The sequence below is a fragment of the Heterodontus francisci genome, chromosome 20, assembly GCF_036365525.1.
Source record: "Heterodontus francisci isolate sHetFra1 chromosome 20, sHetFra1.hap1, whole genome shotgun sequence".
Taxonomy (NCBI): Eukaryota; Metazoa; Chordata; class Chondrichthyes; order Heterodontiformes; family Heterodontidae; genus Heterodontus; species Heterodontus francisci.
In genome coordinates, this window is record NC_090390.1 from 83,786,199 (window position 1) to 83,808,942 (window position 22,744).

The window sequence follows — 22,744 nt, forward strand, 5'->3', positions numbered from 1 at the left end:
ATGGGGAACCTTATCAAACGCCTTGCTAAAATCCATATACACCACATCCACTGCTCTTCCTTCATCAATGTGTTTTGTCACATCTTCAAAGAATTCAATAAGGCTTTTCAATCTCTCTTTGTTCCATGTTTGGGTGGGGGGGGGGTTCATAGTCATAGAGTTATACAGCACAGAAACAGGCCCTTCGGCTCATCGTGTCTGTGCTGGCCATCGAGCACCTATCTATTCTAATCCCATTTTCCAGCACTTGGCCCGTAGCCTTGTATGCTATGGCGTTTCATCTAAATACTACTTAAATGTTGTGAGGGTTCCTGCCTCTACCACCCCTTCAGGCAGTGCATTACAGATTCCAACCACCCTCTGGGTTTATAGTTAATGGTTTGGTTTGGTGCTATCGCTGAAAATATTGTGGGTTCCAGTTTGCGAGGATGGAAATGGAGGAAAGAAATGAGAAGTTGATCCAAGTGTCATGGATTGGTGAGATAGCTGTCAGTCACAATTTCACAACATTAACTTGCTGCTTCCATATATGAGCCTGATCTATAGTGACCACTGAATCTATAGTGACCACCAGACCAATGCCCCTCTAACTTTTTTCATTGTGCGCGGCTTGTTTATTTGGATGCATGGTACCTTTAAATATTTTTCTGCAGCTGCAAGCATGTGGTCTCTTAAAATGGGCAACTTGTAAGTGGCCTGCATGGTACCTTCCTGGTTGCTGTGTGGCCACATGCAGACACAGATTGCAGGGAATATGGCTCCAGACCAGAGTAACCATGTCACAGAGATTACTGATCAATAGTGAATCCCTCCCAATCTACAGACCATATCTATAGAGCGGTCACCAATCACAGTTTAATGAATGCCAGTCCATTGCTAAAAGCACAGCCGCCAATGGTCGAGTGATAAAAAGGAGATGTGCAGGAGGTCAGAATTGGAGGAGCATCGAGATCTCTGAGACATTCGGAAGGACATTCATTCAGGGAACGATTTCAATAATAAATTTCAAGAGACACCTGTAAAGCTCATACTCACTGATTCCTTCAAAAGCAGACCTCTTTCTCAGTCAGACACAAATCAATCCTTACAGACTACACAAACCTCAAACAAAAGCAGACCCCCATGTCAATGTGAAACACGGTAAGGTGATCTCCTTCAGTCTTCCCTTCCTCACCTTCTCTCCTAATCTTTCCAATCTTACATCATGGCTCCTTCATCTTGGTTTCTCAACTTAGAAAGCTGGCTCATTATATCCCTTTAAAGTGGAATAGATCACTGTCCTCCACACAACGGGCAATTGGGTTTCTCTCAGCTGACTACAACGCAATGGCTGTTAGGAGGCCTAGTGCATTGCCAGAGTCAGGAGGATGAGACTGATGTAGTCATCAAAATTCTCCTCAAAGCCTACTTTATGACCATACCTGCTGTAACCTCCCCTAACCCATCACCCACTGCTATTCACTGATTGTTTTTGCCCCTGTGCTTAAGTTAAAGGTGTTAATGCATGTTGTCGCTAATGTATGTTGTCGCTAATGTACACAGATGCACTGAAATTTCAACACAGAAGGTAGCCATTTGGCCTATCCTGTCTATGCTAGCTCCACATCACAGCCCATTTCCCTGCATTCCAGCTCATTGCATCGTTTAAACTCTCAGCGTGTTTTAAACTCCTGTAACTCACTCCGAGCCATCTGTTCCCTGTGTAACATTCCAAGTATTCAGACAGCTGTAAATAGGTATTTATTATTCCAAAGAATCCTTTGTGACAGGCTCTCTGTATACTGTAGCTTCAGGGAATGTGCGGTGTGAGGAAAGAGAGGTTACCAGGTATCTATGCTGCTGCCTAATTATAGGATGCACTCTCCTAACAGAGTTCTCCTTAAATCAGGCACGTCTATAGGTTACCATAAAAAAGCTGATAATCTTATTGCAAAGGGAATGTTCTAACTGAAAGCCTCATATTCAGGGTGGTATGTGTGAAAGAGACTGTTATATCTGGGAGATATAATGAGAGTGTGGTGTATATTTGACGATAACTATATGATTTCACACCACTGTACTGATTCTTGCCAGCACACATTATCATGAGTCACTGACCACACAGGAGTAATAGCCAAGGATGTTACTTACAGTCTGTACAGAGTAGGATTCTTCTGAAAGAGTAATTCCGGCAAGATCTGTAGCTGATTGCGGTTCAGACGCCTACAAAACAAGAGAAAGAAACAGTCAGCAAGAAAGTGAGCCCTGGAATTCCAAGCAGTAAGCAAATAAAGGTGCTATATAAATGTAAGTTGTTGTTGTTGCTGTTGCCTCTTGTTGGGGTATTGAGTGCCCTCTGGTACTGAGTGCCCTCTGGTACTGAGTGTGCCCAGATATTTCACCCTCTGGTACATGACAATTCTGTGAGGCAGGACAGCGAATGTCAGTGGGCTTTGAGCAGGGGTCGGCAACATGTCCGGACACAGACACCAGTGTCCGTGGTAATAAATTTTGAGGTCCGTGACTGATAATTTCAGGGATGAGAAATTTGCCATTGGCTTCTTCTTTCTGACCAGACCAGCTTTTAAAAAAATCAGTCGGCAGGTTCCAATTTTTTTTAAAAGCCCGTCAGAAAACCCTAAATTTGTCCAAAGTTCTGAAACTGCTGTTCCTGCTCTCAGCAACGGTCAGAGACGGGTGGGGGAGAAGGGCGGGGGGGGGGGGGGCGGGGGAAAGCAGAGAGAGAGAGGGACAGAGAGAGAGGGAGGGGGTCAGAGAGAGAGGCGGACAGAGAGAAAGAGAGAGAGGCAGACAGAAAGTGAGGGGCAGAGAGAGAGCAGAATATGACACGGAGAGAGCGTAGTGATGACATGGGAGGGGGGAATTACAGAGAGAGGAGAGAAAGTGGGGGGAATGACACAGTGAGGGGGGCACAGAGAGGGAGGGGAGGGGGGGTGGACAGAGAGAGAGAGAGGAGGGAGAAACAGTGATCAAGATCACTCCTGACAGATGAACATCTATCCAGAATACTCCGCAACATTACAACAAGTATGCGGGCAGTCATTAGCTACTTGTGCAAGCACAAAAAAGGCCAGGTATCTCACTAAATCAGTGTCCAATATAGAGATGAGAAAGTAAGTCAATAAATTAGTCTTCTCATTTAAAGCTTCTTCACAAAAATGCATATTTGTTATTGTTTTGATTAATAGTAAGATACATTTTTATCACCTTTATTTTTCCGAAATTGTCTCACCAGCCCCCTATGTAAGACAAAAATTGTAATGTGGCCCCCCACGTGAAAAGGTTGGACATCCCTGCTCCAAGCCTTTAACCTTGTGTTTTAAAATTGCCTAGCAGCTACGTTATTTTAAAATAGAAATTTAAAAGCTTGTGTTATGTAAACTCATTTTAAAATGGCAAAAGTCACTTAGGGAATGTCTCGATTTCTACTCTCTGGCATGCATTACTTTTATTTGGGACACAAGCTCAGTGACACATTGAAAGTTGCTAGACTTTTATTTCTATGTAAATGTCACAATTCCGCTGCAATCCATTTGGAATCACATTGTTACAGAATTGTATTGAGGGGAAAACAGGCAAGAAAATCCAAGGAATCTCCAGAAGCCAGCACTGTAAGTTCCTCATGAATACAAGAGTACAGTGGAATGGGGCTGAATGATATTGGCAAAAACAGGATGCTGCTGACTCATATACAATAGTTAGTAATTACAATGTAACAGATAGCTTTAATAAAGCTTAATCTACAATGAACTGTCTACGAAGCCTTAACAAAATCCATGCTGTATCTGCAGTTTTAAAAACAGTCATGGAGGATGTAATAAAAATTTATTATGTTTTAATGACCATGTTAGAGACAGTCATCAACTGATTTTTTGCTGCAAATTGGATTAAAGGACAAGTTTTACAAGCATGTCAAAGATCAGTAACTGCAATGTGCATCATTTGTTATCCAGTTTGAGGGCAGATAACCTGAGTGGTCAATGTCATTTGAAAGTTGTCTGTATCATATAATTACATTACATTAAAAATGCAACTTTGCTAACAGTTAAGAGGTTTGGCTTGGACATAAATTGGTTAGCCTGGAGTACAACCTTACAGATGGTGACGAAACATTTTGTAACTAAATAGTACATGCAATAGCAACTGCTCAACGTTTTGCAGAAAGGTTTTTTGTTAAAAATTATCTTGTCAGAGCTGAATCAGAATCGACAGTGATAGATTGAGATATAGACATAGTGAATTTAAGAGAATCGCTTTATTGGAGGAACTGAAGGGTGCTCTTTATTTGTAATTATGTTTATCTAGTTTTGGCTCTAGTTTTGGTGAGAAAATGACATTTGGTCCATGAGAGATGCTGTTGTTTCTGTATTTTAGAATCCAGGGCCTAGTTTAACAGCCTGTCAAGATCAATAAACTAGTCTGAGCTACCTACCATTAATCTCTCTTTCCCTTCCTCTCCCACTCTGCTTTTCTGTTTTACATGACTCTTCTGAAGTAGTATCTGCTCCATCCTATAAAATTCTCCTGATTTGGAGATCACTGCCCTTTTGGTGGCTGCCCTGTCTTCAGACAAATATTACAAGCAGGTGGAGAAGTTGCACAAACATTGACCATCACAGGTTAAATTGTCTTGTGACAACAGCAGTGTGAGAAATGGTCCATCTTCCTATTGCTGATTTTTCTACTGCCTCACCTCAATAACCATAATAACAATCCCTTCCTTGAGTTTCATGGTTTATTGGATTAATTTGCACTCCTGACACAGTGAGGTGAATCCACAGAGGTCATCCGATAAAGTCCATCTCTGACCCTATGACATGCTGTAGCTAGCTCTATTCTGTCAACAAAAGTAATTCGCATTGGCATTGCATACTATTTTGTTTGCTAGCTAGCTAATACAATTGTGCTTCTCTCCATTGATGTTTGTGTGTTTAGCTACTTTATTTATAGGGAGAAATGTGTTTTAAATTGGACTGTGTTTTGATGGCTTTAGATTAGCTACACACTTTAAATACAGCTTAATTGCTCCCATGTCCGTGGCTGAGTCATTAATTTTGTCAAATGCCCATGGTGCAACATGTCCCTGTCTATCCCTGGCTGTGAGGAACCCAATTCTGCATTCCGACAACATCCCTGCATGAACATTTTCCAGCAGAGTTCACTGGATAGTGATCAGGAGCAGGAACTCTGGCTGATTTTTCTCCCTATCCAAGCCTAGGATGACTGAGTGGCTGCCCCTGTCGGGTTCAGGGATCAAACCAGGGTGTGTGGGGGGACCATCCTCCTCTGGTGTGGCCCAGTGCCACAAACATCAATGTTTTAAGAAGGATATGCTGATAGGATGAAGTGGAGGAGTGGGAGGAGGTTGGTGTGCAGCATAAACACCGATATCACAGATTCATAGAAAGTTTACGGCACAGAAAGAGGCCACTTGGCCCATCATGTCTGTGCCGGCCGAAAAACGTTTCACCCATTCTAATCCCACCTTCCAGCATTTGGTCCGTAGCCCTGCAGCTTACGGCACTTGAGGTGCATATCCAGACTCCTTTTGAATGAGTTGAGGGTTTCTGCTTCAACTACCCTTTCAGGCAGTGAGTTCCACACCCCCACCACCCTCTGGGTGAAAAAATCTTTCCTTATCTCCCCTCTAATCTTTCTACCAATCACTTTAAGTCTATACCCCCTAGTCACTGACCTCTCTGCTAAGGTGAATAGACCCTTCACCTCCACTCTATCCAAGCCCCTCAAAATTTTGTACATTTCAATCAGATCTCCCCTCAGTCTTCTCTGTTCCAAGGAGAACAACCCCAGCCTATCTAATCTTTCCTCATAGCTGCATTTTTCCAGTCCTGGCAACATCCTTGTAAACCTCCTCTGTACCCTCTCTAGTGCAATTGCATCCTTCCTGTAATGAGGTGACCAGAACTGCACACAGTATTCAAGTTGTGGCCTAACCAATGAGTTATACAGTTCCAGTATAACCTCCCTGCTCTTATAGTCTATACTTCGGCTAATAAAGGAAAGGATTCCATATGCTTTCTTAATTACTGGTTGGCCAAATGGCTCACTTCTGCCCTGCAAGTTCAATGTAATTCCATGTAATGAACCCCTAAAATCTATGCTGCTGTGGTGAGGACAGCAGGGAATTGGGAGATGGTGAAATTAAACCTCTCACTTACAATCTCTCCAGCTCCTTCATGTCCTCAAAGGCACCACGCTCTATGGAACTGATGTGATTCTCCATAAGTTGCCTGGGAGGAGAGAGAATGGGGTAGAATATTAACACCATGGTCGATGCAGGCAGTCCATTTAAACCGGACACTGAGCACAGAATCAAAGCAGCTCTGCACAAGATTAGCACTCGTCAGACTAATGGGCAGTCAATCCAGTTCCAGTGGGTATGGCCCAAAGGACAAAACCGTCTCTAACTTGTCCATAAATTAGCAGGTCCCACCTTGAGCAATCTACAAGAAGCCCAAACCACCTCTCAACTTCACTCTTCTGAGTTTAAGTCCATGCACTTCTGCATAGGTTGTTTTTATGTCAAAAATATCTTAGGTTACATTTAACATACAACACAGGTTAAATACAGAGTAAAGCTCCCTGTGCACTGTCCCCATTAACCTCTCCCAGGAGGGGTACAGCATGGGTTAAATACAGAGTAAAGCTCCCTCTATACTGTCCCCATTAAACACTCCTAGGACATGTACAGCATGGGTTAAATACAGAGTAAATCTCCCTCTACACTATCCCTGTTAAACTCTCCCAGGACAGGCACAGCATGGGTTAGATGTGCCAGTCTACCACTTGTCCACTTCCCACACCAACACTGGCTCAACTTTCTGACACTGATAGAAAAGACAGGACATTTTCTGTTTTTTCACACTTAACACTGCCCATGCCTTTAGCTGTGCCCACTGTTAGTCACACACCCGGAATCACAACTATTCCACATGAACACACTAGCACATACAACTATACCAGCCTCATAGCTGTTTAACCAGGTTAGCAACTGCTGTAAAATATCCTACAAAGGGAGGTTTACAGAGGTGCATTAAGCTCAGCCCTTCAAGGAGCTGTTAAACCCCACTGTGCCGACACAATCTCTCATATATTGGATGCAAACAGTAGGGGCTTTAACCGAGTCCCAGTGTAAACAGTGTAAGATTGATAAGGATCAGAGTTAATGCTCTTTTATTTTTTTCTCAATGTCGTCATTGGTGATACTTACAGGACCCTAATGTGCCTGAGTCCCGAGAAGTCGTTTTTGCTGATCCGTGAAATATTGTTCCCATTGAGCTCTCTGTGAAGGAAAACAGATAAAGCACCATTACTAAACCAACATTGCCTTGTTCCCCATCTCTGTGTCTGGACCCTGACTTCAGCTGGGATGACAGGCCCATGACTGCCAGAGCTACCCTTTGTCACTTTGCCTTAGTTTCAATTCTTGATGCAATACCCTTGGGAGTGAATGCTGGCAGGCTCTTCGACCACGTGTGGCATCGCAGCATAAACTATACTTTTGTCACCTAACAGCCACGCTCTGTATTGCTATACATTCAACAGTGTAAGAGTTAATGTTCAGAGTTCTCTTTATTCAGCAGGATTAGCATTAAATGAAAAGAAAGGCTTGTATTTATATGGCGCCTGTTACAACCTCAGGACATGTAGTGTAGCTTAGTCACTTGTAATCTGAGAAATGTGGTTGCCAACTAGTATGCAGCAAGCTCTCACAAGCAGCAATGTGATAATGACCAGCTAATCTGTTTCAGTGATGTTAGCTGAGGGTCAAATATTGGCCAGGACACCAGGCACATCTTCAAAATAGTGCCACCATGGGAGCTTTTACTTGAACCCACAACCTTCCAAATCAAGAGGTGAGAGTGCTATCACTGTCCCACTCTACAGACTTGAGCACATAGTCCAGGCTGACACTGAGGGAGTACTGCACTGTCGGAGGTACCATCTTCCAAAATGAAACATTAAACCGAGGCCCCATCTGCACTCTCAGGGGGTCGTAAAAGATCCCATGGCACTATTTTTAAGAACAGAAGGGGAGTTCTCTCCGGCGCCTCTCAATTAACATCACAAACAGATGACCCGAAACGTTAACTCTGCTTCTCTTTCCACAGATGCTGCCAGACCTGCTGAGTGATTCCAGCATTTCTTGTTTTTATTTCACAAACAGATGAACTGGTCATTATCTCATTGCTGCATGGGTGCTTGCTGTATGCAAATTGCCTGTTACCTTTCCCATATGAAAAGTGCCCTCTCAGGTGGATGTAATCTAAGGATTGAAGATGAGCCGGGAGAGTTCTTCCTGCTGTTCTGACCAATATCTGTCCCTTAACCAACGTCACTAGTTATTATCTTATTGCTATTTGTGGGAGCTTGCTTTGCACAAATTGGCACCGCCCTACCTACATTACAACAGTAACTAAAGTTCAAAAGCATTTTATTGGTTGTAAAGGGCTTTGGCACGTCACGAGGTTGTGAAAGGTGCTATAGAAATGCAAGTTCTTTTGTTCTTTAAGGCTACAAGAGAAGGCGGAGTAAGCCAGGAGGTAGAGAATAGTTGACATGCAGCTTGGGTTTTAAAATGCTGTCAATTGTAGGAGGAATCCCTCTCCCTGACAACAGTCTGAGATTAAGCCAGTCTGTTCGCAACCTCGGTGTCACATTTGACCCTGAGATGAGCTCTCGGCCTGCTATTCACAAAGACCACCTATTTCCACCTCCGTAACATTGTCGGACTTCGCCTATCTCAGCTCATCTGCTAGTGAAACCCTCATTCATGCCATCATTACCTCTAGACTTGACTATTCCAATGCACTCCTGGCTGGTCTCCCACATTCTACTCTCCGTAAACTTGAGGTCATCCAAAACTCTGCTGCCCGTGTCTTAACTCGCACCAAGTCCCGTTCCCCTATCACCCTCTGTGCTCGCTGACCTACACTGGCTCCCAGTCAAACAACGTCTTGATTTTTAAATTCTCATCCTTGTTTTCAAATCCCTCCATAGCCTAGCCCCTCCCTATCTCTGTAATCGCCAAGATATCTGCACTCCTCTAATTCTGCCCTCTGTGCATCCCTAATTTTAATCACTCCACCATTGGTGGCCACGCCCTCAGCTGCCTGGGCCCTAAGCTCTGGAATTCCGCTCTACACCTCTCTGCTTTTCCTCCTCGCTTTCCTCCTTTAAGACACTCCTTAAAACCTACCTCCTTGGCCAAGTTTTTGATCATCAGACCTAATATCTCCTTATGTGGCTCGGTGTCATACTTCGTTTTGTAATGCCCCTGTGAAGCATCTTGGGATGTTTTATTACATTAAAGGTGCTATATAAATATAAGTTGTTGTTGTTCTTAATTAAGATGTTGAGAGGAAGATTCCTTGGTCTCAGTTGAGGGTTCCCGTCCCTCAGCCCTTTAAATATATCAGTGTGTAACCACTACATCAGTGAATTTTCCCACTCACAGCGGGAGCTAGCTAGAATAATGATCTTAATGAGGTATATAAACATCTAGCAGAAACACATCTGCTTTCTCACCACTTAATAACAGGTTTGAAGACCACAGCAGGTCTGTTTGAAAATGAACACATATGAAATTTTTGCAACTCGCATTCCAGCTCCTAACAGCATTCTTATGTAGGATATTTATTTATTTAGTGATACAGCACTGAAACAGGCCCTTCGGCCCACCGAGTCTGTGCCGACCATCAACCACCCATTTATACTAATCCTACATTAATCCCATATTCCTACCACATCCCCATCTTCCCTCAATTCCCCTACCGCCTACCTACACTAGGGGCAATTTATAATGGCCAATTTACCCATCAACCTGCAAGTCTTTTGGCTTGTGGGAGGAAACCGGAGCACCCGGAGGAAACCCACGCAGACACAGGGAGAACTTGCAAACTCCACACAGGCAGTACCCGGAATTGAACCCGGGTCGCTGGAGCTGTGAGGCTGCGGTGCTAACCACTGCGCCACTGTGCCACCCATATCTGAAACAGGGCAGGGATGGTTCGGGACATTAGCTCAGAAACAGCCATCCAGTCTATCAAGGCTCCTTTCTGTGCCATAGGTTCTATGATGAAGACTACTCCAACCGATTTTGAGGGAGATTCACCTCGTCCCGATCCCTGGGGAATGTTCAGCTCCCAATACAGTGACGGGGAAAATGGGGCAGAGACTAATGATCGCAAGTCTCATGCCCCTACTACACTGGGATTTAAGTGTCTCCCCATTGGCTCTTAATTGGGCCTGCACCAGGAGTAGGCCCAGGCTTAGCCAAAACCTTTGTTAAGTAGGAGGGAGTGCTTCAGAGCTGAACAAATCAGGCATGGGCATAGGCTGGGGACTGAAGGACCTGAGGTGGGGGAGGGTTCTGGGGGAAGCTTGAAGGCCCTCCACCCGTGCCCCTCCCCAGACGGTCTTCAGGTTCGAGAGGCCTGCAATTTTTCTCCTCTTTCTGCCCCTCAGTGCAGAGTCCGGTCGAGGAGGAGTGGGGTGGCGGCCAGGAATGTACCAAAGCTATTTGAGGAAACTGAGCACTCTCTCGCCCACCTCTGCAGTGCACCTCGGATACACTGGGCCTGTCAGGCACCCAATGGGGCCCAAATAGGAAGCTCGGCCCTTTGAGGGGAAGCTCTGTCTAAATACACACAGCTCCTTCAAAAGGTTGTCAAGCAAAACTCCAGAACATTTATCCATTCCTGCCTCGCCATGAGTTTCTCAATAGCGAGAGACTAGGAGCTGTGGAGGAGCTGAGGGATTTCAGTGTCCACATACACAATTCACTAAAAGCTAGTGCATGGCTACAAAAAGGAATGTTGGCCTTTATCTCAGAGCAGCCTGGAATATAAAAGTGAGAAAAAGTGAGTTTCACTTGTACCGATTTGCACAAATGAGTTAAACTGCAGCCTCCCTCTGTCTGCTCAGGTGGAGTGAAAGATGCCAGGGCATAATTACAGCAGGACAGTTCTCCCTCTGTCCTGGCCAATGTCTATCTCGCAACCAACATCACTGTAGATAAAGAAAAATCAGACTAACTGGTGTTATTGCTGCTGGTGGAATCTTGCTGTGTGCAAAATGGCTACTACGCCACCCCACGAAACCATAACTGCTGTGTAATTCATTCTACAATTCACCAGAGTTATACCAAGGCTAAAAGGATAAAATTATGAGGACCAATTACAAAGATTAGGTTTGTATTTAGCTTGCAATCCCTTGAGTATAAAAGATTAAGTGGCAATCTAATTGAGGTGTTTAAAATGATTGAAAGGATTTGATAGGGTAGATAGAGAGAAACCATTTCCTCTGGTTGGGAGAGTCTAGAAACAAGGGGGCATAACCTTAAAATTCAAGCCAGGCCGTTCAGGGGTGATGTCAGGAAGCACTTCTTCACACAAAGGGGAGTGGAAATCTGGAACTCTCTCCCCAAAATAGGCTGGGGGTCAATTGGAAATTTTTAAAATCTGAAATTGATAGATTTTTGTTGTGTAAGGGTGACGGAACCAAGGCAGGTAGATGGTGTTAGGATACAGATGAACTATGATGTATTTGAACGGTGGAACAGGCTCGAGGGGCTGAATGGCCTCTTCCTGCTTCACAATGGTCCCTGATGGCGAGTGAAAGTGTTTTTGTGTCTAGACATAAACCACAGACACTTGACCATTGTAGTGGAAGGGGAGTGACACAGTGGACTGTATCCCTATTCTGCACACTGTATTGACAGACCCTACAAACATTCGACACTGTTACGTTCTGGGAGGACCAGGCTAGCTTTTGATTAGCTATTTCCGCCACTAGGTTCCAAACACTTGCCAGATTTTACAGGGGGGGCCGGTGGGGATTAGTGGGATGGGGGTGGTGCAGAGCCAGCCCTCTGTCCCCATCACTGCAAACACAGCTCGAGCATTGAAGAATCTTGCACATACAGAATTCCGCAAAAATAAAAACATATACTATGATTACGTTAACCCTCATCCTGGAAAAATAGGGATTCTGTGCATTAACCCTTGTCCTGCTGGATAAACAGGGGCTCTGTGCATTAACCCTTACTCTGCTGGATAAACAGGGTCTCTGTGCATTAACCCTTACCCTGCTGAATACACAGGAACTCTGTGCATTAACCCTTATCCTGCTGGATAAACAGGGTCTCTGTGCATTAACCCTTACTCTGCTGGATAAACAGGGTCTCTGTGCATTAACCCTTACCCTGCTGGATAAACAGGGTCTCTGTGCATTAACCCTTATCCTGCTGGATAAACAGGGGCTCTGTGCATTAACCCTTACCCTGCTGGATAAACAGGGGCTCTGTGCATTAACCCTTATCCTGCTGGATAAACAGGGGCTCTGTGCATTAACCCTTACCCTGCTGAATACACAGGAACTCTGCATTAATCCTTATCCTGCTGGATAAACAGGGTCTCTGTGCATTAACCCTTACCCTGCTGGATAAACAGGGTCTCTGAGCATTAACCCTTACCCTGCTGGATAAACAGGGGCTCTGTACATTAACCCTTACCCTGCTGAATACACAGGAACTCTGTGCATTAACCCTTACCCTGCTGGATAAACAGGGGCTCTGTGCATTAACCCTTACCCTGCTGGATAAACAGGGGCTCTGCGCATTAACCCTTACCCTGCTGGATAAACAGGGGCTCTGCGCATTAACCCTTACCCTGTTGGATAAACAGGGTCTCTGTGCATTAACTCTTACCCTGCTGAATACACAGGAACTCTGTGCAATAACCCTTACCCTGCTGAATACACAGGAACTCTGTGCATTAACCCTTATCCTGCTGAATACACAGGAACTCTGTGCATTAACCCTTATCCTGCTGGATAAACAGGGTCTCTGTGCATTAACCCTTACTCTGCTGGATAAACAGGGTCTCTGTGCATTAACCCTTATCCTGCTGGATAAACAGGAACTCTGTGCATTAACCCTTATCCTGCTGAATACACAGTCGCTGTGCATTAACCCTTACCCTGTTGAATACACAGGAACTCTGCATTAACCCTTACCCTGCTGAATACACAGGATCTCTGCACAGTCATTACTTCTCACGCTCAGTGTCAGTGAGGTATGTGTTATGAACACTATCACTATTTCTCACTCTCACTGTCAGATAAGTTTGAAAGCACTCAACTTATAATGAATTACTTTAAAGTGCAATCTTATTGGTACACAGCAAATCCCATCAGCAGAAATGAAATGAATGACTAAACAGTGAAGAGTGATAGCCAGGACAGGAGAACCCCCTGCGTTTCTTCCAACAGTCACAAAGGAGTCTTTACGCATCGGATTAAAGTCTCAGCTGAGTTCTTAAAACTCAGTACTGAGCTGAAGTGTCGATCTAGATCATGAACTCGGGTTTTGCAGTGGGGCTGAAATGACACACACATATAAACAGTCACGTACACACAAGCACACATATACAGATATAGCTGCACACAGTCACATATACATGTAGACACATATATAGTCACACACAAACATATATATATATAAACACAGTCACCTATATACATGTACACACGCACACACATATATATATATATATATACATATATATTTAAATAGTCACATATTTCCCCCACACCCCCCACAGATAGAAAGATGTCAAGCTGTGGAATGGGGGGAAACTGGCTCCCTGTAGTGGGAATGTGATTGGGCAGCTCACTCATTTCCCAGCCTATCAATAACACTAGATCATGAAAAATTCATCCATTAAAATGAAATGTGCAGCTGCAAGGCCAAAATCAGACCACTGATGTCACATATACATCCAATACTGACAGGGGCAATCCAAACATAAGCCAAGACTGGAATCTAATCGAGGGGTTCGGTGGTTTATCTATAGAATAACAGATACCCGGGAGTGAGTTACAGACTGGAATCTAATCGAGGGGTTCGGGGTGGTTTATATATAGAATAACAGATACCCGGGAGTGAGTTACAGACTGGAATCTAATCGAGGGGTTCGGGGGGGTTTATATATAGAATAACAGATACCCAGGAGTGAGTTACAGACTGGAATCCAATCAAGGGGTTCGGGGGGGTTTATATATAGAATAACAGATACCTGGGAGTGAGTTACAGACTGGAATCTAATCGAGGGGTTCGGGGGGTTTATATATAGAATAACAGATACCCGGGAGTGAGTTACAGACTGGAATCTAATCGAGGGGTTCGGGGGGTTTATATATAGAATAACAGATACCCGGGAGTGAGTTACAGACTGGAATCTAATCGAGGAGTTTGGGGGGTTTATATATAGAATAACAGATACCCGGGAGTGAGTTACAGACTGGAATCTAATCGAGGGGTTCGGGGGGTTTATATATAGAATAACAGATACCCGGGAGTGAGTTACAGACTGGAATCTAATCGAGGGGTTCGGGGGGTTTATATATAGAATAACAGATACCCGGGAGTGAGTTACAGACTGGAATCTAATCGAGGGGTTCGGGGGGTTTATATATAGAATAACAGATACCCGGGAGTGAGTTACAGACTGGAATCTAATCGAGGAGTTTGGGGGGTTTATATATAGAATAACAGATACCCAGGAGTGAGTTACAGACTGGAATCTAATCGAGGAGTTTGGGGGGTTTATATATAGAATAACAGATACCCAGGAGTGAGTTACAGACTGGAATCTAATCGAGGGGTTCAGGTGGTTTATATATAGAATAACAGATACCTGGGAGTGAGTTATAGGCTGGAATTTAATCGAGGGGTTTGTTATTTTAATCGAGGGGTTTGGATGGGATACTAAAGAACAAATGGGAGTTAGAGGGGCAGAGGACAGGGTAGCAGTAATTCCAATATGTGGTTCTCCCAGTGGGGAAGGAACTTGCAGGGAGAAAATTTCCTTGGGTACCTTCCCAGTGGGTGCTGCCCCCTTGCCAGGTGGGCAGATTCATCCCTCAACAGCCCCATTTGTGTGTGTGTGTTTATGAGTGTGTGTTAGTGTGTGTGTGTGTGAGAGAGCATGTGTGAATGTGAGTTAGTGTGTGTGTGAGAGAAAATGTGTGTTAGTGTGTGAGAGAGTGTGTGTGTGAATGAAAGCATGTGTTAGTGTGTGTGTGAGTGCTTGTGAGTGTGTGTGAATGAGTGAGTGAGAATGTGAGAGAAAGAGTGTGTGCGGTTGGAAGTGTGTGTATGTCTGTGTGTGAGGCAGGATCACCTCTGCTGCGATGCCCCCATGGTCAAATAGTCTGCCTATGCTCACACTTGAATCATGGCTACTTGGGCAAGGTACTGAGGGCACCTGCAGGAGAAGAGGAAATAGAATGGACTATGACAGACACATTCCTTCAATATTACAAGACAGTTTAGTATTATGGGGACCTTTCAACTGAGGTTAATATATTTCAGTTGGGTAAGGGTATCAAGGACTATGGAGCAAAGGCAGGTAAATGAGATTGAGCTACAGATCATCCATGATCTAACTGAATGGCAGAGCAGGCTTGAAGAGCTGAATGGCCTCTTCTTGTTCCTACATGTCTGTGACAAAAGTGGGGAGATCAAGAGAATTATTTTTAATGCAGTGAGTTGTTGTGATCTGGAACGCGCTGCCTGAAAGGGCAGTGGAAGCAGATTCAATAGTAACTTTCAAAAGGGAACTGGATAAATATTTCAAAAGGAGACATTTGCAGGGCTATGGGGAAATGAATTAATCGGATAGCTCTTTCAAAGAGCCAGCACATACATGATGGGCCGAATGGTCTCCTTCTGTGCTGTATGATTCTATGATCCCATCCATGTTCTCTGTGTGTTCCTGCATCAGCTTCACCTTTTACTGTGTCTGTGATGTACGGTGGAGTTTGCAACACTGGATAAATGGCTTGTAACAACACTAGTTTGTAACAGCGTCTCTCCTGGGTTATCGACAGATAACTGGAGTGGGAGGGGCTGATTTCACGCGGGTTTGACCAAGTGTGACAAACATCACAAATCTCTATTTCTGACTCTGGCAAACTGAGCACAGAACAACAGCTTTCTCGCTGGCCAGTCCTGTGGTCAGTTGAATGCGGACACAGCGATCGATGATCCTCCACTGACTAACCTTCCACTCAGCAGACCCCAGCTCACACTCACACAAAAACACACACGCACACACACATACAACACACAACACACACACACACAACCCACAACACTCACACACATTCACAACACACACTACACACCAGGACACAGGACTGGCTGCATTCCGATAAACACTACTGTGTTTCAACCCACCAGTAGGCCTGGTAAGAAATTAATCTTTTAAAGCAACTTTTTTTCAATGAAAGATAGGATTCACATTTCTATAGCACCTTTTGCAACAAGAAGTCCCAAAGCGCTTTGCAGCCAATGAAATACTTTTTGAAGTGCAGTCGCTGTTGTAATCTAGGAAACGAGGCAGCCAATTTGCGCACAGCAAGCTCCCACAAACAGCAATGTGATAATCACCAGATAATCTGTTTTTGTGATTTTGGTTGCGGGAATAAATATTGGTCGCAGGAAGAACTCTGCTACCCTTATTATAAATAATGCCATGAGATCTTTGACATCCACCTTAGCCCAGAGATCGAACCTCATTTGAAAGATAGCACCTCTGACAGTGCTGCACTTCCTCAGTACTACACTGGACTGTCAGCCTTGATTTCGTACTCAACTCTCTAAGACTGGGGCTTAAAACCCACAACCTTCCAACTCAGAGGTAAGAGTGCTTTGCACCGAGCTACAGCTGATGCTGCAATGTACCAGAGAGGGCAGATATCGAAGCAAGGAAATAAAAGTAACTGCCACTCGTCACAACACGAACTGCTTTGAGAGTCGCAGCCCATGTATGGGAGAAGGAACAGCAGGTTAATTATGGCGGCTTCTGCATCATCCCACGGTCACATGCTGTGCGTTCCGTGCAGCAGCCTGACAGGATCGTAGAGAATTTAGAAGTTTGGTATTGGCACTCATTAAGGGACACTAGACATGGTCTGGACGATTACCCCCGCACCCCACTCTGCCAAACAAGGCAAAGGAACAGACAGGCAGAAATAAGATGGGTTAATACTCACAGTCTCTCAGTGTTCCTTGGGATATTCTTGGGGATGGTTCTCAGCCCTAGCCCATGGCAGTCTACTGTGGTCCCCACACAGCTACAGAGAGCCGGGCAGGCACTTGTACAGATCCCACAGGCAGCCAGCAGGAGAATCCCAGTTCTTACGATCCCAGGCAGCTTCCAGCTTCTGGCCATGGTGTTTGGGAGGCACGGGGAGGGATGGGAGGGGGGGAAGAGAGAGATGAGAGGTGAAGAAATCCTTCAGGCTCCAGAAAAACCTTCAGAGCATGACAAAACACCCAAGCTTTCTCAATCCAGTCCTTCGCTCTTTCCCCCCTCCAAAGGATCTATTCTGGGTTACAAACCCTCAATAGCACAATGGAAGGGAGGTTTCCTTTTGATGCTGACACTGTAATCCAGCCTCTGATCTTCAGCATTGATATCTGTTATCTTATCCCCACCCCACTAGAGAATCTCTCTGTCTTACTCTCTCTCTGTCTCTCTCTCTCGTTGATATTCCAGAAAAACCCTCTGTTACAAGCTGCATCTGACTGCCTATAGAATAAAATCGTCACACACATCCATCAATGAGACTACAAATAGCAGAGGTGACCCCGCCCCCAACTACACAGTCCCTGCTGTTCCTGCACAGGCTGGAGAGGCGACTGCCAATCACACCCCCTACCCTCCTCCTCCTCCTCTCCCCTCTCCTCCCCAAAAGACTAACAGCAGGTTACGGCAAGGAGAGGCAGAAGGAGATAACATAATCATCCTGTTTTGTGGTGCATGAATCACCTGAATTGTGTGTGTGCTTCAGATGGAACCAGCAGGCTTTGTTGGAGTGGGAACTGTGCACAGATGTGAAAAGAGTCCGACTTAATTGTTTATCTGAATTTGTTTCCACGTCTTTTGTTAATCATCTGTTGTACTGTTGAAAGAGAAAAAAGGCAAACTAAACACAGCCCTCAGAAAGTCTAGCTGCATTTTAATTTTGTTGCTGCCTTCATGGAATAATGTATATAAAGAATGCTACACAGCTAATTACTGTTTACATTTCATCTGTACTGGGAAACTGGGACTCAGCAATGCCTATCAGAAGGTCCCAGGTTCTGTTCCCTGAGAATACGGTGAGTCAGCTCATCACAGGAAGGTTGGCCTCAGTACCAGTGGAGTAGGGATGATGGAGGGGTGGGGGGAAACAGCCAAGGTTCCTGATCCTATCCAACGACTGCTGGAAAGTTATGTGTGTCCATGTGGGAGAAGGGGGAGAGGTGGCACGGTTACCAGAAGGAACGAAGTTCGATCACGATGCCCCCCTCATTCAAATAGCCAGCTGTGCTTGCTGTCTGGGCGGGATGAAAGGCCCCTTGGGCGAGACAGAGGGGTGTGTACAGAACTTCACCCCGGTGCTTTCAGGAATGGGTGGAAACATACAATGGAAGAGCAAGTTTGCAGCCAGCCAGCAGTTCAGTGCAGTGCTCACACCTAACAGGCTGGCAAAGCACGCAACCAAGCAGGGAGAGAAAGGGGAGGCAAAAGGACACTCTTCTGAAGTGTAAGCTTTAATCTCTGATTTTCCCTGTGCACTCAAGGCTCCTGGGAGCAATGTGTGAGATTAAACAAGCTCCCAATCACAGGAGGGTGTAAAACAGGATAGAGGCTGAGCACCTTATTAATAAAAAAAGGCTGCGGCGCTTGAGGATAGGATGTTAAACCAGTTACATTCACAACCCTTTTTCTCCCTCCTTCTTTAAAGTCTCTTCCTCCTATCCAGTTTGTTATTCCTTAACAATCTGGAGTTGGACTGTCAAATCGGAAATCAGATGCAATGCGTTGTGAAGCAGAATGAAATCCAAGAATCTGGCCATCATGTCTCTCCAAAATAAAAGATATCTTGAGCTTTGCGTACAATGTGGTAGCCTAGGTGAATATGGCAGCCATTTTTGCACACAGCAAGATCCCAGTGGCAGCAACGATGGATCTGTTGAGGGAGGAATGTTGCCCCAGGACACCGCGAAAAACACCCCTTGCTCGTCTTCCAACATTCTCAATGAAGAAACTATTACCACTAGCAGGAGCGTCGGTAACCAGAGGACACAAATTCACAATAATTGGCAAAAAAAAGAGGAGAGATGTGAAGGTTTTTCTTTTTACACAGTGAGTTGTAGTGATCTGGAATGCGCTGCCTGAAATTCAATAGCAACTTTCAAAAGGGAATTGGATAAATACTTTTGAAAGGAAAAATTTACTGGGCTTTGGAGAAAGAGTAGAGGAATGGGAATGGTTGGATAGCTCTTTCAAATGGCCGGCACAGGCTTGATGGGCCAAATGGCCTTCTCCTGTGGGACTCGAACCTATAACCTGCTGACTCAGTGGCAAGAGGGCTAACCCTCAGCCATGGCTGGCACTGTACTGCAGGTCACCCAAGTCTGCCTGCCATTTTGTCCTGGGACCAGGGACTTCAGCTACATGGAAAGACTGGAGAAGCTGGGATTGTTCTCCTTAGAGCAGAGAAGGTTAAAGGGAGATTTAAGAGAGAGGTTCAAAATTATGAAGGATTTTGACAGAGTGAATAAAGAGAAACTGTTTGCACTGGCAGGAGAGTCACACACTGAAGGGCACACATTTAAGATAATTGGCAAAAACCCAGGAGGAATGTTTTTAAACAGTGAGTTGTTGTGATCTGGAATGCGCTGCCTGAAAGGGTGTTGGAAGCAGATTCAATAGTAAACTTTAAAATGGAGTTGGATAAATACTTGAAAAGAGCTGGGGAGATGGAGAAACGGGATAATAGGATAGCACTTCCAATAAGCCGGTACAGACACAATGGGCTGAATGGTCTCCTTCTGTGCTATCTGATTCTATGATTTACCATCCCACTGTTCAGGCACATGAGGCCTCAGTTTAAAGTCTCACCTGCAGAATGGCACCCCCGGCAGTGCAGCACTCCCTTGGCACTGCACTAGAGTGTCAGCCCAGATCAAGAGCTCAGGTTTCTAGAGCACGTCTGGAAGCCATGATGTCCTGAAGTGAGATCTTCGGCTGACACACGAGGGGCAATTTCCCAACCCTAAGTCTCTCGGCAGCAGTGACTGCCTGTCGGAAGTCGATTCACCAACCATCCTGACTAGATGATCGTAGGCACGATACACCCAAACCTCCTGCGATGTCTCTTTGATGAAAAAGAGCACCCCCCCCCCAAACCAGGAACGCAAAATGGGAAAACGTCGCCAACAACTCCCCAGCACAGTGAGGTATCCTGGACTCGCGATTCTCTCCTGTTGTGTGGCTGCACACCCTCACAGCTGAGTGAAATGCTCCAGTCTTATGTAGATGTGATTTATTCCCTGAATCGCACCACACTCAGTGAACAAGCTTCTGACATTCCGACCAAGTCAGTTTTTTTTTTTACTTTGTGTTGTCCTGGCCCCAATTAAATGCTGCAAACTGGTGTGGAAATGTCTTGATCCCAGTCACTTTAAAACAGAATTTTCCACTTGCAATTGAGAAAGGAACATTGGAACTGGAGGAGACCATTCAGTCCCTCGAGCCTGTTCCTCCATTCAATGAAATCATGGCTGATCCGCAACCCAACTCCATTTTCCCAGCTTTTCTCCATAACCCTTAATACCGTTGGCTAACAAAAATCGACCAATCTCAGATTTAAAATTAACAATTGATCTAGCATCAAGAACTTGCATTTATATAGCACCTTTCACGGTGTCAGGGTGTCGCAAAGCACTTTAGCCAATGAAGTGCTTTTTTGAGGTGCAGTCACTGTTGTAATGTAGGACATGTGACAGCCAATTTGCACACAGCAAGATCCAAACAGCAACGTGATAATGATCAAATCTATTTTTTTTAAGTGATGTTGTTTGAGGGATGAAGGGCCACGAAACCGGGAAGAACTCCCCCGAATTTTTTTCGAAATAGGGGCTGGTGGCTTTTAATTCCATCCAAGAGGGTAGACAGGACCTCAGTTTAAAGTCACACCCAAAAGTCAGCAGCTCTGGCTTTGCAGCACTCCCTCAGTACTGACATGGGGACTTTCAGCCTGGATTCAGTGCTCAAGGTCTCTGGAATGGGACTTCAATCAGTGACGACAAAACACCACTCCGATGGAATGTAACAGGAACGGTGAAGGGGATGTCTTCTTACCCACCCCACACCCACACAGTGTCCTTCACTGGTTCTCTAACACCACCACCCTGCCCCGTCGAATATCAAGTCACGGACTGCTATTGCTAGAGCCCAGAATTCTGTGTGTCCCGCTCTCTCTTGCTCTCAATCTTTCAGATGAGACTTAAAACTGAGGCCCCGTCTGCTCTCGCAGGTGCACGTAAAAGATTCGAAGAAGAGCAGAGAAGTTCTCCCCAGCGTCCTAACCAATTTACCCATCGAGGGACATCACTAAAATAAAGAGGTTATTTGATCATTTATCTTTGTGCATCTTGCTATGCACAAACTGGGTGCCACATTTCCTGCATGACTTTATAAGAAATAAAACTCAGGAGATGTAAAACGAATGGCTGATTTATTATAACCTGCAAAATGTCAAAATTATCCATTCTATGGCTTTCTTTGACCATTCCTCCCTGGATTTCACTATGTGGCCCTGTATTTCTCTCTCTCTGTGCCTTTCTCTCCTTCTGACTCTGTATTCTTGTCTCTATGTCTGTGCCTTTCTTTCTCACCCTGTCTTTCTCTCTCTCTGACACTCTATCTAACTCACTCTCCTTCTGTCTCACTCTATGACACTATCACTGTATCTCCCTCAATCAAATGAAAAGCAGTCCTCAGTATTACACTCACCAAAAAGGGGAGCAGGCTGGAGGTGGGCTTTTGACTGCAGTCTGACTGCACTGTGTAACTGTCTGCTTATTGATATAAATTAGCTCTGCGACAGGGACAGGAATATTAAAACATCTAGATAACAGCAGCGAATGCAACCACCAGGGAAAGAGAGAGAGTCAGAGAAAGAGACAGAGAAAGAGGTAAGGAGACAGAGACATCGCAAAAGAGAGATAGGGACAGAGTGAGAGAGGGACAAGAAATAGAGAGATAGAAAGAGACAAAGAGATACAGATGGAAAGGTGACAGGAGAGAAAAATAACAAAGAAAGGGAAAGGTTTGGACACAGAGAGATAAAACAAGTATAGAGACAGATACTGGGACAGAGAAAGAGATTAAGAGGGAAAGCAAGAGAGAGGTAACAGATTATAGAGAGCACGAGCGACTCGGACAGTCAGCAAGGAAGAGAAAAGCAAAGAGACAGTGAAAGGAAGTGATATGTTAGCAGGGGCTGAGGCTCATTCTGTGGGCAGTATAATCAGATAGCTCAAACCTCGATACGCTGCTTTTCATTTCAGATCACGGCACCTCCTTTGCAAGCCGTTAAATCAGAAAATCATTATTCTTTTTTTATTTTCCTTTTTCCTCTCCTGTGAATTCTCTCTCCATTGGGCTGTGAAACTAATGCTCGCCTCACAGAACACAGCCCTTTCATTTTCCATTAACTTTTCATAACGAGCTTTTTTGAAGATGTGTGTGCGTGCGTCTGTGAGTATGCATGTGAGCCTGTGTACATGTGTACATGTGTGCATATGTCATTTCACATCCCTGCTCCAGATCTCCGTTAGGCGGCAGCTATCAGATTGGGGGAGGAGGAGGGGACAGAA

At 44.9% G+C, this 22,744-nt stretch overlaps 1 protein-coding gene across 5 annotated transcripts in view; it reads right to left on the minus strand.

Annotated features, from left to right (window-relative positions):
* The window catches only part of LOC137380790 (slit homolog 1 protein-like), a 382,190-nt gene extending 364,575 nt beyond the window's left edge, over positions 1 to 17,615 (minus strand). For 4 of the 5 annotated variants that reach the window (XM_068053147.1, XM_068053144.1, XM_068053146.1 and 1 more), the window contains exons 1-4: positions 17,083 to 17,615; positions 7,232 to 7,303; positions 6,180 to 6,251; positions 2,131 to 2,202 (exon numbers count right to left, since the gene is read on the minus strand). In XM_068053147.1, coding sequence (XP_067909248.1) covers positions 2,131 to 2,202; positions 6,180 to 6,251; positions 7,232 to 7,303; positions 17,083 to 17,261 — 395 coding nt within the window. In that variant the 5' untranslated portion in view covers positions 17,262 to 17,615. The remainder of the gene's footprint in view (positions 1 to 2,130; positions 2,203 to 6,179; positions 6,252 to 7,231; positions 7,304 to 17,082) is intronic. The other variant, XM_068053145.1, reaches the window with a different exon arrangement.
* Between the last annotated feature and the right edge of the window lie 5,129 nt (positions 17,616 to 22,744).